Source organism: Plecotus auritus (genome assembly GCF_963455305.1).
Source record: "Plecotus auritus genome assembly, chromosome: 2".
Taxonomy (NCBI): Eukaryota; Metazoa; Chordata; class Mammalia; order Chiroptera; family Vespertilionidae; genus Plecotus; species Plecotus auritus.
The window spans coordinates 15,046,928-15,061,772 of NC_137771.1; the positions used below are offsets into that span (position 1 = coordinate 15,046,928).

Below are 14,845 nucleotides of genomic sequence, written 5' to 3' on the forward strand. Positions count from 1 at the left end.
CCTCATCGTGTCTTCCTGCTCCAGCCGTGGCAGGCCCAGCGCCCCCGCCCTTCCTCTGGTTCCCCAGGGCCCCCACCGAGGCGGGTGGGTTGGGAGTGACGGCAGCGGATGTGAGGTTGGGCTGGGGGTGAGGGGGAAGCCCCAGGCCGTCCTGCTGTCCACTCAGGGCTCCCACTGCACGGTCAGGGCCAGGCCTCTGAAGAGGGAGTCCAGCTCCGGGGCTGAGGCCCCAGGGGCCACGCTCGTGGCCTCAGGCTCGGACCCGGGACCATCGTCCTTGGGACACACGAGGGACTCCAGCAGCCCCCCGGGACGTGAACCCTGGTCCATGGGACAACATGGGAGGGAAGGAGTATGCAGAGGGAGGGACACCGGGTGGCCCTCAATCTGGACAGAGGAGAGGAGGGGCAGCTGGCCCTTCAGGTACCCCGGTATTCCTGGCTCCCCCTTGGGCAGCACAGTAGTGTCTGGTGCTCTGTCTATGTCAACGCACAGGCGCTGGGGGAAGGACTTGGCTTCTTGGGGCTCCTCCATGGCCCCGGAAGCGAACCCCTGCAGGGAGAGGTCAGCAGCTGGTGGCTCTTTCTGGAGCTGGCCCTTAGTCCTGAGGGGTTTGGGACTAGAGAGTGTCCCAGGAGGGGAGTCTTTGCCAGATCCTTCCATGCACACCCCATAGGACGGTGGCCAGCTGTCCGGAGCGGCCTGGGGGGTGTAGGAAGAGACGGCCTGCGGAGTGTAGGATGGGGCTTTAGCCTCGGGGGTGACCTGAGGTGTGTAGGCTGGGGGCCCGACCTCAGGGGCAGCCTGGGGGGCGTAGGATGGTGGGGAGCGTGTCTGCGGAGGCGGTGCCTGGGGAGGTGGCGCCTGGGAGGGCTGCAGGATGGAGAGGTCCTGCTGCCCGAGGTAGGTGATCTCAGACCGGCTGTGCAGCGGCGGGGCTCCCGGGGGCTCCCTGGGCGCGGAGACCATGACTTGGCAGTACTGGCTAGGCTGGGCCAGGCTGCCGGGGCCGCTGAGGTCCAGGACGGGGATCAGCACGTGCTCCTGGATGAACCGCAGAGGCTGGAAGGTCAGTACACGCTGGACGTCCTGCTCGGGGACAACAACAGCCCCCGTTAGGGCCCCTTCCCAGCTCCCCGAGGGTGCCTGGGGTGGCGGGAAGGTCCCCGTGGGGAGGCAGAGGCCACAGCAGGGGCCATCGGGGGCTTTTCAAGTGCATATCCCACAGGTCCCTTCGCTTCCCCCGAGGTTCCGCTAAACGTCGGGCCCGGGAAGGGCAGGGCTGCCGGCCTGGAGCTGAGGCCTCGCCCGGGACTGGGCTCTCTCAGAGGGAAGTTCCCGCTGCGGTTTCTCCGGGAGGTAGATAGTCCAGGAAGTAGATGACATAGATTTGGGGTGGCCTTGGGGGACGCTCTGGAGGTGGTGGCCCACACTGCTCCTTGCTCAGGGGTTTCTAAGGGCCAACGTAGGGGGCAAGGTAGGAACGGATCGGGGACAGGGGAGACCAGGGGAGTTTTGTAGGAAATGGCTCGTCTGGGCTGTGACAGTGGGAGCATTGCCCTCGAGCCCCTCAGATGGGCGAGGGCCCCCTGGAGCCCCAGACCTGGGCTGCGGCCTCTGGGAGGGCCTTCAGCGGACGCAGTGCTGGTGGCCAGGCGGGGGCTGCAATGGGACGTGTGTGGTTTACTTGAAAATTGAGAGATTTCCCATAATCATCTGAAATTCTGACTTCTCTTGAAGAAAATGCTAAGATCTGGCCTCACTGGGCCCGCATTCCCAGTGGGTGGAACTGGCTCCGTTTAGGCAGGGCTGAGCTCGGGGACCCCAGCGCCCACCGCTCTGCGGCCCTGCAGGGGCCTGCTTTCGGGTCCCACTCTACCTGCCTGGACGTGGGTGCTCCAGGCTGCATGGTTTTCCCTTCCAAGCCCGCTCTGCCCGACACCCACCCCTCTTCAGTCGGCCCTGCCAAGCTGGCCGCTCACAGTGCCAGGGGCCTGGCATGGATGAAACGCCCCGGCCCACCTGGCCGAGCTCTTTATGGCGGAGGGGCAGCCGAGGCCTCGTTTTCTGCTTTGTGTGCTGACCCTGCATTTCAGAGAGCTCTGCCCTGGGCCTACGCCCTGGGCGGCTGGGGGTCCTCCCCACACCTCCCCCTCCTGCCCCAGGTGGGGTGCTCACCAGGGAGTTGGGAGGCTGGGGCGGCTTGGTGACGTATCTGTAGCTCAGGTAACAGAGCCCTGCGGCCAGAAAGCCCATGGAGAACAGGAAGGCCCCGGAGAAGGAGTAGGTCCATGTCCGGTCTGCGTGAGTAAAGAGGCCAGAACAGGGGGGCTGAGGCCAGGGCGGGTGGGTCCATCCGAGCAGTGGATGCCAAGCTCCCAGGGCTTCCCCGCCCCCCTCAGGCCTGGCCTGGGAGCCTCTGCTACCGGAAGGGTTGCAAGAGCACAAAGTGAGAGTCTCCTCCCCCTTTCCCTCCCCCCCCGCCCCACCCCGTCTAAATATTCAGAATTTGTCAATCCTGTTTTCCCGCTGTTTGTAAATATGGTCTATGCTTCCACCTTGACAGACGTGCTTTTCGTAACAAGCTGGGAGGCCCGGTTTGAATTCTGTTCTCGGGCTCCTTGGGGAACTGTGCGGACAGGTGTGGGGGAGCCTGCCAAGGCCCCTGCCCACCGGCTGCAGCTCACAATGCCAGGGCCTCGCATGGGTGAGGACGCCCCAGCCCACGTGGCCAAGCTCATCCAGGCCCCCGACCAATAGCCAGCTGTGGGCACCCTCTGGGCCGAGGTCTGCACGCCAACGGAGTGTCTCCCCTTAGGGGGAAGGACGCAAGAGAGATCTGCCTGGAGTGGACACCGGCTCAGGGCATTTCCACAGGGAACTTCGGGGTCCAGGGTACTCGGTGTGTCCCAGAGGGGTGGTCACAGGCTCCAGGGGGACTTGTCCACTTGGACCTGAGGACCCCTCATCTTGTGGGGAGGGCCACGCCAGAGCCGGCTGGTGGGGGGGCTTCTGAAGCGCCCCCTCTCTCCCTGCTCTGAGGACAGCCTGCCTCCCTGGCGAGGGAGGGGAGGGGAGGGGAGGGAGTGACAAGCACAGGGCTGGGTATCAGGGACCACCTTGCTCAGGAGGCTGCGGGGAAGGAGACAGACACCTGAGGGCCCTCGTGTGCTCCCTCTCCCATGGTCCCGGCTCTGGGATGGGCACAGCCAGGCATGCCACACTTCCTGTCACCAACCCGGGGGGGGGGGGGTGGGGGCTGGCGAGGGGCTTGGGAGGAAGAAGTCATTGGAGCTTTTTGTTTAGAACGGGCGATTGGCATTATCCAGGGTCCTGACTCTCCAAAGCACACTCCTGTTCCCGCCCCGTGTGGCTTCAGCTGGAGTTGCTGCACACCAGCTGCCAATGACCTTGGCAGTCACCGTGAGCGCTGCGGACCGGAGCCTCGACGTCTAGCCCACCCCTCGCTCCTCCCCCGGCCCTGTGCTCCGGCCGTACCCTGCCCTGCCACATGACACTCCCAGCACGCTCCAGGGAGAAGATATGACCAGACCGTCTCTACGTGACATACCTCATGGAAAACCACTGTCCTTGTACCAGGACAGGACAGGGACATGGAACTTTCCATACGCCGTTTCACCCACGAGGACACAGGAAGAAAGAATAGAAACAACACTAGCGAGTCGGGGGTTAGACGTCTGGCTCGGCCCCTGAGATGCAGAGCATCCTCCTCTCTGCTCTACCACGTATGAGTGACAGCAGCCAGTGATTATTGAATTCTTAAACCATGCCATGCCCTGTGCGGGGCGCTCTACTTATGTCATCCCGTCAAACACAGAGAGCCAGGGATACGCCCTGCTTACGTACTAGTATAATGAAGCTGAGTCTCAGAGAGGTTAAGCGACTTGACCAAGGTCACACAGCAATTCAGTGGGAAAGTCAGAATGGACATGTGTAACTCCAAAGCTCATCCTCATAGACCCAACATCAGGATGCCTCAGTTTCCTCATCTGTAAAAGTTAGATACGGAGTGAGAGGACCCCAAGAGTCCTTTCCAGCAACAAGATACCAGGATGTTGCGCTGTGACCGTCCCAGATATTCTGAGAGGTAGATCCAGTGGAGATTCTAGGCTCTGGGGATAAGACAGGCCCCCGGAGACGGGGTCAAGGGCAGGACGTATCACTCTGAAACGGCAGGAAGGGGAATAAGTGGCAGTGGAAGCGATTAGCTGTAAACGGAAGGGCTAAGGGGTGTTGGAGCTCAGGCTGCAGGATCAGATGAACCTCACGAGGCTTGCTGACCAGCTGTGTGGCCACCTTCAGGTTGCGTAACCTCTCTGAGCCGGAGGCCCTCCTTTGTGAAATGGGGATGAGGCTACCCATCTTGCAGGATTGTTATACAAATCAAATGGGAGAATGTAGGTGAAGCAGTTAACACAGTGCTTGGCAATAGCGTAGGGATTTAATAAATGGTAGGAATTGTTATTAATATACCTTACTTTCGAGAATAAGGTGCCTTCTATATGCCAGCAGGCAATAGCCAACAAGAAGTGTGATTTATGTAAAAGCGGCATCACATCATGAGCTGGATTATGAAAGAACAAGCCAATGGAAGGATGAGGGAGGAGTGGTCCGCCTGTTGTCAAAAAACAGGGTGGGGCAGGGGCGGGCCAGGAATGGGTGAGATTTGTCTAGTTTGGGCCAGGGGAGAGGGTCAACGGCCATCTATACACTTCCAGCTTAGCGCCTGTACCACTGGTTTCCTTTCTCTACTTTTCCTCTTGCCAAATTCTATTCTGGTCTCCTGAGTGGCCCTGTCCCCAGGGAGGGCATGCCCCGGGCACGTGGCCAGTGCTGGCTGTCCCACCGGGCAGTCTTCCCCCAACACGAATGCCCTGCGGTGGAGAAATCAGTCTCTTGTGGGTTCTTGGGGCAACTGATGAGTTGAGTTTCGAACAAAACTGAGGACTAGCACCGACCTGCTGCCGAGTCTCCCAGCTGCAGTTAAACCCTAGGGCCCACGCGGGCAGCCGCCGCTCCTCTGTTCATCAGGACAGAAATCACCGGCTGACATCATTCATCTCCTAGTAAACCAGATGACTAAGGTGGAGTCTGGCTCTCCAAATCCAACCCACTGTTATCCCTCTCATCCTCCAAAATCGCTGCTCTGAGCATTACATTCCCATCTGTCTGTGAAAATAAACACCAAAAAAATGTCACCCCGCTCATGAAGAGAGTCGAGTTCCAAGGTGCCAGAGGAAGAGAGCGTGGGGCCATCTCACCCAGCCAGTGACTCAAAGCTATTTCTGTAGCAGCACAACGGGAGGAGCGTGGCCTCCAGAACGAGGCCCGGTTCTATCCCTCAGCACCTGTGTGATCTCGGGCAAGTGACTTAACCACTCTGAACCCGCCTCCCTCATCTGTCAAATGAGGGTGATGTCAGGGTTGCGCTTAGTCGGACCTGGTTAGCACGGCACAGATGCTAGCTCTCACGGCTCTTGTTATTATTTGACCCTGGGAGACATTGAGGGACCTTTTCATCTCCTCTGCGCTCCCCCTGCAGGTAATCCCCCAGTGTCTGTCACCTGTCACCCGGGTTAATATTAAGGTGCAGTTGCTTTGATCCGGACCCAGGCTGGAGGCTGGGGATTAAACATGAGCTATGATAACCCATCAGCTCCTGCGTTTGTGGACAAACAAAGACTGACTTTAATAATCACCCTTCAGCTTCTGAGAGCACTGCCCCGCCTCGCCTTGGTTATAGGGAGGAAAGCGCCCAGTCAAGACTTGAATTCAGGAGTCCCGCCTCCCTCCGGCTCCAGCCACACTTACCTGGCAGTGTCCTCACGCGGCACATGTAGGGGGCACTCTCTTTGGACCAGGTTGGAACAAAAATTGTGATGGTCCCAAGGAACTCGGTGTCAGGGGTCAGGCCAATGAACTCGTATTCTCTCTGCTTGCCTTCAAGGTGCTGAAATTGGCAGGGGACCCAGAGTGACTCCTCTTATACACCCACCTTCACGTGGAGCCCAGGTCGCCTACACGTCTCACACCTCCACCTGGGTTACTGCACTTAGAGCACGGGCACCACCAGCTCCCAAACCAGAAAGGGCAGTCAGTCTGCCGGGCTCCGTCCCCATTCCCCTGCCTCTTGCTTTATCCCCAAACCTAGTCAGTCACCAAGCCCCACGTACTCTCACTTAAAAGAGTGTCTGTTACATAGTAAGCACTCAGTAAATACTAGCTGTTATCACCACTACATGACCACCACCACCAGCAGCATCATCACCATCACTGCTACCACTACCACCATCACCACTACCATGACCACCACCATTACTACTACCACCACTACCATGACCACCATTACCACAACCACCATCATCGCTACCATGACCACCATTACCACAACCACCATCATCGCTACCATGACCAACACCACCAGCAGCAGCAGCAGCAGCAGCATCACCATCACTACTACTACTACCACCATCATCACTACTATAACAACCACCACCACCACCACCATCACCACTACCATGACCACCACCATCACTGCTACCACCACAACCATGACCACCATTACCACAACCACCATCATCACTACCATGACAACCACCACTACCACCACCACCATCACCACCACTACCTTGAGTGCAGAAATAGTCAATGGAATTATGAATTAGTGGCACATGCTGGGGGGAAATACCACATGTTTTCTGAATACAAAAGGAAATAACTTGTGTATTGTTTGGCAATTCATGCCCTTGCCTTGCATCTCTCATTATTACAGATCTTAAGACACTGCCTGTATCCAGTTCCCACAAATAGTGGAGAACCAGCCAAAAGAAATGCAGTGGTAGCAGCGGATTCCAGCATTTCCGGAAGTGGACACCTGAGGATGTTAATAGAGGTTGTTCCCCAGAATGTTAGAAGACATTAGGCAAAAAGTTAAGAAAACCAATATTGTGCAAAATAAAAGGCCAAATACATTTGGGAGAAGTTGTGTCAAACACAAATTGGAACTGGGGTCTTGGGTGCGCAGGACTTTGTCAGAGACTTTAGCGTGCTATTGTGTATGTGACTCCACTCGGGAGAGGCTGTGGACATGTGTTGGGAAATGCTAATTTATGTAACACATCTCCTTCCTACTTAAAGCAATGAAGATCTAACTGAGAGGGAAGTGGGTTTCCCAGGCAGGGAAGGACCAGGGTGGCACATGTAGTTGCCATTTATTTACCATTTGGTAGGTTTGGTTGATGTGGAGGTCTAAGCGGTAGAACAGGTCATGGAAGATGTCCTCCAGGGTCAGCCGGTGGCCATCCCTGGCCTGGAGGTGCGTGGAGGTAGGATGGATAATCATCTGAATGGATCTCACCGCAGGGATACAGGTCACATCAGGTGGCTTGATGGTAGCTGGAAAAAGGGAGAGAGAGAAAGGAAAAGAAAGAGATTGGAACCAGCCAGTAGTGCGTGAGGCTGCCCTGGACCACAGGAAAGATCTGCTTCCCTGCTCCTCCCATGCCAGCCCCAGCTATGCGTGACCTCCTGGCTCATAGGGTGACTCCCAAACAGGCGAGAAAAGAGAAGTTCTGCAAGCAGCTGGTGTTTGGGTTTAAGGATGGCAAAGGGGTGACCAAGAGTGAGTAGGAAGATCTCGGGGAGAGGGACACTGGCCCCTAGGTTGATCATGCCTTTGGCTCAGCACCCCTACATCCTGGGCCCTTCACCCCACCTTGAGTCTGCCTGAAGCACCCTTCCCCCTAGCCTCCTGGCAGACAGCTTTAGGGACTGATGATGGTTCAACGACATGTTTGGGGTGCCCAATATTATTGATTCAACTCAATGGCCAGGCCTAAGAGTTTAGTCTTTCTTCAGACAGACTTTCTAAATAGCCAAATGACCTTGACTGGTTTACAGACCCCTTTGGCAATTGAATGAATGCAATGGTTCTTCTCTCCTCTAAAATGGACATATGCAAAAAACTTGCCCTCAATTTCAGGGATTCATGAACCCCACTTCTCCTAAAGCTAATTTATGAAAGCCCTCAAAAAAGTCCATTGACCACCAAGATCAAAAACATCTGAGCCAAAAGAATGTTCGCGTCAGTGTTTATAAAACTGAAAAACTGAGTTAAATGTCTTCAAAAGTGAATTACGGAAGTAAGTTAAGGTACCTGTATAGAATGGATCCTTTTTAAAAATGTATTTTTTATTGATTTCAGAGAGGAAGGAAGAGAGAGAGAGATAGAGAGAGAGATAGAAGCATCAATGATGACAGAGAATCATTGATTGGCTGCCTCCTGCACGCTTCCCACTGGGGATCAAGCCCACAACCTAGGCATGTGTCCTAACTGGGAATCAAACCGTGACCTCCTGGTTCATAGGTTGACCCTCAACCACTGAGCAACACCAGGCCTAAAATAGATCATTTTTAGCAGTGAAATATCATGCTATGAAAAAATATTTAATGGGCATGAGCAAATAAATGCCCAGGATACCACTATATAAAAAACAAACAGCCAGATTACCAAGGAGTTAGCAACTGCAGTTACGTTTAAATGTTCAGATTATTTGGGGTTACTGTTATGTTTCTTTGTGTATTTCTATATTTTCAACAATTTCTATAATAAACATGTATTAATTGAACAAGACAAGAAAAGAATAAAATATATTGTTTAATTTTTTAAAAAAATATATCTTTATTGATTTCAGAGAGGAAGGGAGAGGGAGAGAGAGATAGAAACATCAATGATGAGAGAGAATCATTGATTGGCTGCCTCCTGCACGTCCCCTAATGGGGATCAAGCCTGCAACCCAGGCATGTGCCCTTGACCAGAATCAAACCTGGGACCCTTCAGTCCGCAGGCTGATGCTCTATCCACTGAGCCAAACCAGCTAGGGCTAATTTTTTATTTTCTTAAAAAAACCATGTGGTTGTTGAGTTAGTAAACATTATCACCTGCTTAACTAGCATGGGGAATTTGGCAATGCATATTCCTTCCTTCCTTCATTCCTTCCTTCCTTCTTTCATCCGTTACAAATGGAGCATCTCCTGTGTGCCAGGCACCATGCTAAAGTCTGGGAATACGGTGAATTCCACACCCACTCACGCCCTCACAGAGCTCACGTGTCAGCAGTGGAGGCCGGTGATATACAGGTAAGCAAAAAGGAATTGAAGATTGGGATATGAACTATGAAGACAACAAACAGCTAATTTTGATAAAGAATACCAGGTGGTGACCTTGTAAAATCAGGTTGGGGGCAGGGAGTGGGGATGCTCACATAGGAGGTGATGTAGAAGCTGAGATCAGACTTAGGATTGGAACAGAGTCAAAGGAGGAGTGTGTGGGCGAGGGTGGGGTGGGGGGGACCAAGTTCAGAGGCCTGGGGTGTCGTCGAGAGAAGATGAAGGTGGTCTGATCCAGAGGGTGTGGGATGGAGATGAGGATGAACAACCCCCCGGGGGATGTTCTCCATCAGGATGCCTTTCCTAAAAGCCATCTCCCTAGCAGCCCCGGTCCCCACCCATGAAGGCAGAGCCCTTCTGGGCCCCCCGGTAATAGAGGGGATCCTACTCACTGTGTTGCAGTGAGCTGAACCGGTCGGTCATCTTGGTGGCTGACCGGCCTCCCGCGCTGGTGGCGGTCACCCTGGCGTAGTAGAGCTCCGTGAGGCTGCCCGTCTCCATGGTCAGGTTGCAGAATTTCCGGGTGATCCGCTGGCAGCCCTTCTTTGCCAGCCACTCTACCTCTCCGTACCTGCAGGCCAGGGAGGGGCCGAGCACACCTTGCATGAATAAGCCTGGTGTCAAGCCTGTGGTTTATTAAGAATGATAACGATATCTAATATTTACTTAGCATGTTCTGTGTTCCAGGCCTTTTATGTGGATGATTTGTTAGTCCTCACATTGATCCCGTGAGATTCAGACATTATTCTCGCTCCTTTTCAAATAAGGAAGCTGAGGCTTAGGAGTAAATTATGCCCAGGTGTTGTGTGTGTGTGTGTGTGTGTGTGTGTGTGTGTGTGTGTGTTTTAAAATATATTTTATTGATTTTTTACAGAGAGGAAGCGAGAGGGATAGAGAGTTAGAAACATCGATGAGAAAGAAACATCGATCAGCTGCCTCCTGCACACCTCCTACTGGGGATGTGCCCACAACCAAAGTACATGCCCTTGACCGGAATCGAACCTGGGACCTTTCAGTCCACAGGCCGACGCTCTATCCACTGAGTCAAACCGGTTAGGGCGCCCAGGTGTTTGAAGCATGCTTTGGGGGACCAGGATTTGAACCCAGCTGGTCTGAATCCACATTCTGGGCTCATTGTCACCATTAACCCTTTGGGGCAGGCACTCTTACCCCACTTTACAGATGAGGGAACTGAGGCTCAGAGAGGGGGAGTGACTTGCCACAGGATGAAGTGGCAGGACTAGGAATGAAAGCTGGGTTTGCAGACCCCTGAGCCCATGCCAACCTGCCTTCCCTGTGGGGGACCGAGGGCATAGGTACAAAGGGGTGGGCACAATTTTGTGTTGGCTTAGTCTCACCAATAATAATAAAACAATTATTTGCGGGGCACCAGTGTCCATGACTATCCACCTAACAACCTTATGATGAAGGTACTATCGCTATTCTTACTTTATGAATGGGGAAACTGAGGCTTGGTGTGGTTACCCAATTGTCCAAGGTGATATAGGTAAGGGCTGGCATTCAAACCAGACCCATACTTTTAATCATTATTTCATCCTCCTTCTGCAAAAGAATCAAAGAGCAGAGCTACATTGGGGGGCACAGAACCAGTTAGGGTCGGGGGGGGGCACGTGGAAGGGGGTGTTTTCTTGGAGGGGCTGGTTTCAGAGCAGTCAGAAGAGGTCATGTTGGGAGGGAAGCCTACGTCTTATAGTCGACGCTGTAGACTGTGTCTGGGGCGCTCTCCAGCCCGCTGTCCCAAGTCAGGATGTTTTCGAAGTTGCTGGACTGGAATGTCACGCTCTGAAGAAGATCCGAGGTGTCCTCAGCAATGTGCGCTGCAGGAAAGGGGAGCAGGGTGAGGCCCGTGCACCCCGCCCCCAGCACAAAGTGTCCAAGGAGGGGGAGTGAGAAACAGCACCCGCCCCCTCACCAGAGACTGCGCTCACGGACCATTGCTGCTCTCTGTCACTTCTTAGTTTCCGGTTTTATTGAGCTATAATTCACATTCCGTAAAAGTCACCATTTGAAGCGCACAAGTCAGTGGTTTTTTAAAGTATATCACAAAACTGTGCAACCATTACCGCTATTAAATGCCAACCATTACCACTAGCACATCCCCCTGTGTCCATCAGCAGTCTACTCTCCATTCCTCCCCCTTCCCATGCTTGGGCCACCACTAACCCGCTTCCTGCCTCTATGGATTTGCTATTTGGACTTTTTATATAAAGTTATACAGCCTGGGGCTTTCGTGTCTGACTTCTTTCATTTAGCACAATGTCTTCAAGGTTCATCCATGCTGTAGCATGAATGAGTGCTGAGTAATACGCCATTGTATGGATATACCGTGTTTTGTTTATCCATTCATCAGTCGATGGACGTTGGAGTGGTTTCCACTTTTTGGTTTTTGTGACTAATGCCCCTGTGAACATTTGTATACACATTTTCAAGTGGATGTGTGTTTTCAGTTCTCTTGGGTTTTCAGCTAGAAGTGGAATAGCTGGGTCTTATAGTGACTCTATGTTTAAGTTTTTGAAGAACTGCCAACCTGTTTTCCGAAGTGGCTGCACCATCTTACATTCCCATCAGCAATGTCTGAGTGGCCCAATTATTACACATCCTTTCCAACACTTGTTGTTATCTCTCATTCACTTCCTTTTTAAAAACATATTTTTATTGACTTCAGAGAGGAAGGGAGAGGGAGAGGTAGAAACATAAATGAGGAGAATCATTGATTGGCTGCCTCCTGCACACCCCCTACTGGGATCAATTCCGTAAACCGGGCATGTGCCCTGACTGGGAATTGAACTCAGGACCCTTTGGTCCACAGGCCGATGCTCTGTCCACTGAGCCAAACTGGCTAGGGTGCTCTCATTTGCTTCATAACACCACCTGAAGTTGGTATCCTCACTCATATTTTAGAGATAGTCAACTAAGATGTCTAAGAAGTAACTTGCCCAAAATCAGTAATTTCAATCAAACATAAAGAAGATGTTTGTAAATTCCTGCCTCTCTGCTAGCCAAACCAATCCCTGTCCACCTACTATCTGCCTTCTTAGGAAGGCAAAGGCTCTATTGAGGTCAGAACAGAATGTGGCTTCCAGGGGGGTGGTAAGGTCAAGGGCAGGAGAGAGAGAGGTTAGGATTTGAGAGAAGGCCAAGGTCTGTCGGGGTGGGGGTGGGGGGCCTTAGCCTCCCGTAGTGAAGGGGCAGGGTTTGCAGTGGGAAGATGGCTCGTTGGGGTCAGTATCCTGTGGGCTGCATGGGTTGAGGGAAGGCAGGTGGCTGAGGCTGGGGCATGCTCAGGAGGCAATGGCCCGGGTTGGGTGGAGTTCCCACCGCTAAGGAGGGAACTGAAGTTGGCTCCCTGAAATGGGGTGGCTAGACCTTGGCCAGGCCCCCTCTTTTAGGAGATGTTAAGGGCTAACAAGTTCTCCCCTCTCCTCCACCCCACTCATTCCTTTTCCTCCTTAAATGCATCATCCGTTCCTCAGCCTGTGTCATGTCTACACTTCCCGGATGAAAGTCTACATTGTGAAATCCCAGGGAAACGTGTGTTGCAGAGACTAACAAACTGTAGATTTTATAAAAGAAAGTTTGCACATTTTTATGAATAAATAATTTTATGTCAACCAGATGGGAAGCTGAGGAAAAACAAACAAAGAAAGGCAATTCAACATGCTCTGGAATCAGCCCGAGAAAGCTGGGGTGAGCGAACCCGGGTCCCCGGAGTTACCTTACCAACCAACCTCCCAGGGACTGCTTCCGCTGGGTTCCCTGTCTTAAAGGGCCAGGAGCCTCCATGGCTCCCAACCAGAATGGGTGGGGGTCTAAAGGAACACATCTTGGTGTCTCTTGAGGATGCGTATCTTCCCAGCTTATCAAAGGCCCAGTGTGTTGGGCCTGGTGTGATGGCAGGGAGAGAAGAGATTGGAGGGGCCGGGGCAGCAGCTGGGAACACTGCAGGTCCAGTCAGCACTGGCCGGGAAGCTCTCGCCCTTCGTGGGCTCATCCTGCTCTTGAACGGCAAGGCCTTGCCCAGGCCATCTCCCCTTCTCCAGCAAGGACTACGCTTTTACTTCCTGAGAAAGTTCCCTGAATTTTATTAAGCTTCTTAGAGAGCAGACACACTCTAGGATCTCACGCATCTGCCAGGAAGTTCTCCTTGATGATGAATCAAAACATCCATTAGCCCCACCGGGCAGCTCAGTTGGCCCGAGAGTCATCCTGTGCGCCAAAAAGGGTTGCAGGTTCAATTCCCAGTCAGGGCACAGACTTAGGTTGTGGGTTCGATCCCCGGTTGAGGCACATATGGGAGACAACCAATCAATGCTTCTCTCTCACATTGATGCTTCTCTCTCTCTCCCTCTCCCTTCTTCTCTCTCTCACATCAATAAAAACATAGCCTTGGGTGAGGATTTTAAAAAAAATCCACCTAATTGTATTTGAAAACTCTGCCCTTTCATCCCCTTTGGAAAGGGCCAGGTAGTTTAGGACCTATTCACGCTGCACACCTGGCCACTGTGGGAGAAAATGCTCTTTCAGCTCTAGCAAGAAAGACTGGAAGAGGCCCCTTGGGGTGTGGAGGGAGGCAGGGGTTTGCCCACCCCGTCCCAGCGTGCAGCTCAGTCCCAGCAGAGAAGAAACTGAAACTGGCTGTCCTGGGCCAGGCAGGGTGCAGGCAGATGCCCCTGAGCACTGCCTCCCGGGGTAGGTGGGGGCCACAGGGCGATGGGCACTCACCGGCCAGGGATCCCACAGCCAGGATGGTCAGTAGCGTCCTCATCGGGCCGCTGGGCATAACCCTCTTGGCCTCCCCTCCAGGCCAAGCGCCGAGGGAGGCTGGGAAGCTTTGCCGCCTTGGCAGCTGGCTCCACCCGGCTCAGGGCTCAGGGCTCAGGGCGGGGCCAGCAGGGGAGGGTGGGACCTGAGCAGTGGGGCGCGGGTACAAAGGTACCTGGTGTGGGTGCTTCGGAATTCCAGGTCCTGGGTGGGAGTGAAGGGAGTTCCTTTCCTAGATGCAGAAAGTAGCAATAGTGACGGGCCATCCTGTTTATCTGGTCTGGTGGCTGATTCATCCCAGGACTCTTCAGTGGTTATCAGGGAGCTGAGAGGCAGGAAAGGCAAAGAGAATCCACGCCATACGCCTTATCAAAGAGCAATTTGGCACTGTGTAGTGAAGTCTGGAGCGTGTGCATGTTGCCCCAGTAGTTCCATTCCCAGGGGTTTTCCCTAAGGAAAAGAACTGGACCAGGGAGCAGAAAGCATATTCCAGAATGTTCCTGTGGCAAAGGAAAAGCTAAGACTCCTTGGCTTTGCTCTGGCAGGAGGTATAGGCCGTCTGCTGCCCCCTGTGCCCCATAGAAAGCAGGTCCCCATGCGGGAGGATGGAATTCGGATAGCCTTCCTACTAGGGAGGCTGCTGGCACTTGAGCCTTAAGGTCTGGGATCTGCTAAAGGTTAGGGAGGAAAGTACAAAGCTCAAACTCCAGGGACTGTCTATTGTGCTAAAGGTGGGGGCAAAATTCATGAGTGGGCCTTTAGTTTGGGACAGTGAAGATTCCAACTGCTCACCCAAACTATCATTCTCCCAGGAGCTGTATCCATAGGGATTAACGTGAAGTTCGTTGGGATGGGTGATCAGGAAAGAATTCTC

General features: G+C 53.5%; 1 protein-coding gene across 1 annotated transcript; it reads right to left on the reverse strand.

Moving 5' to 3' along the window:
- Positions 1 to 162: 162 nt before the first annotated feature.
- Positions 163 to 13,975, reverse strand: IL22RA1 (interleukin 22 receptor subunit alpha 1; the record flags this gene model as incomplete). Its single annotated transcript, XM_080655228.1, has 7 exons — positions 163 to 1,089; positions 2,179 to 2,300; positions 5,833 to 5,971; positions 7,241 to 7,416; positions 9,582 to 9,760; positions 10,895 to 11,027; positions 13,933 to 13,975. 7 exons carry the CDS (start codon positions 13,973 to 13,975, stop codon positions 163 to 165), a joined length of 1,719 nt encoding a protein of 572 aa, XP_080511354.1.
- Between the last annotated feature and the right edge of the window lie 870 nt (positions 13,976 to 14,845).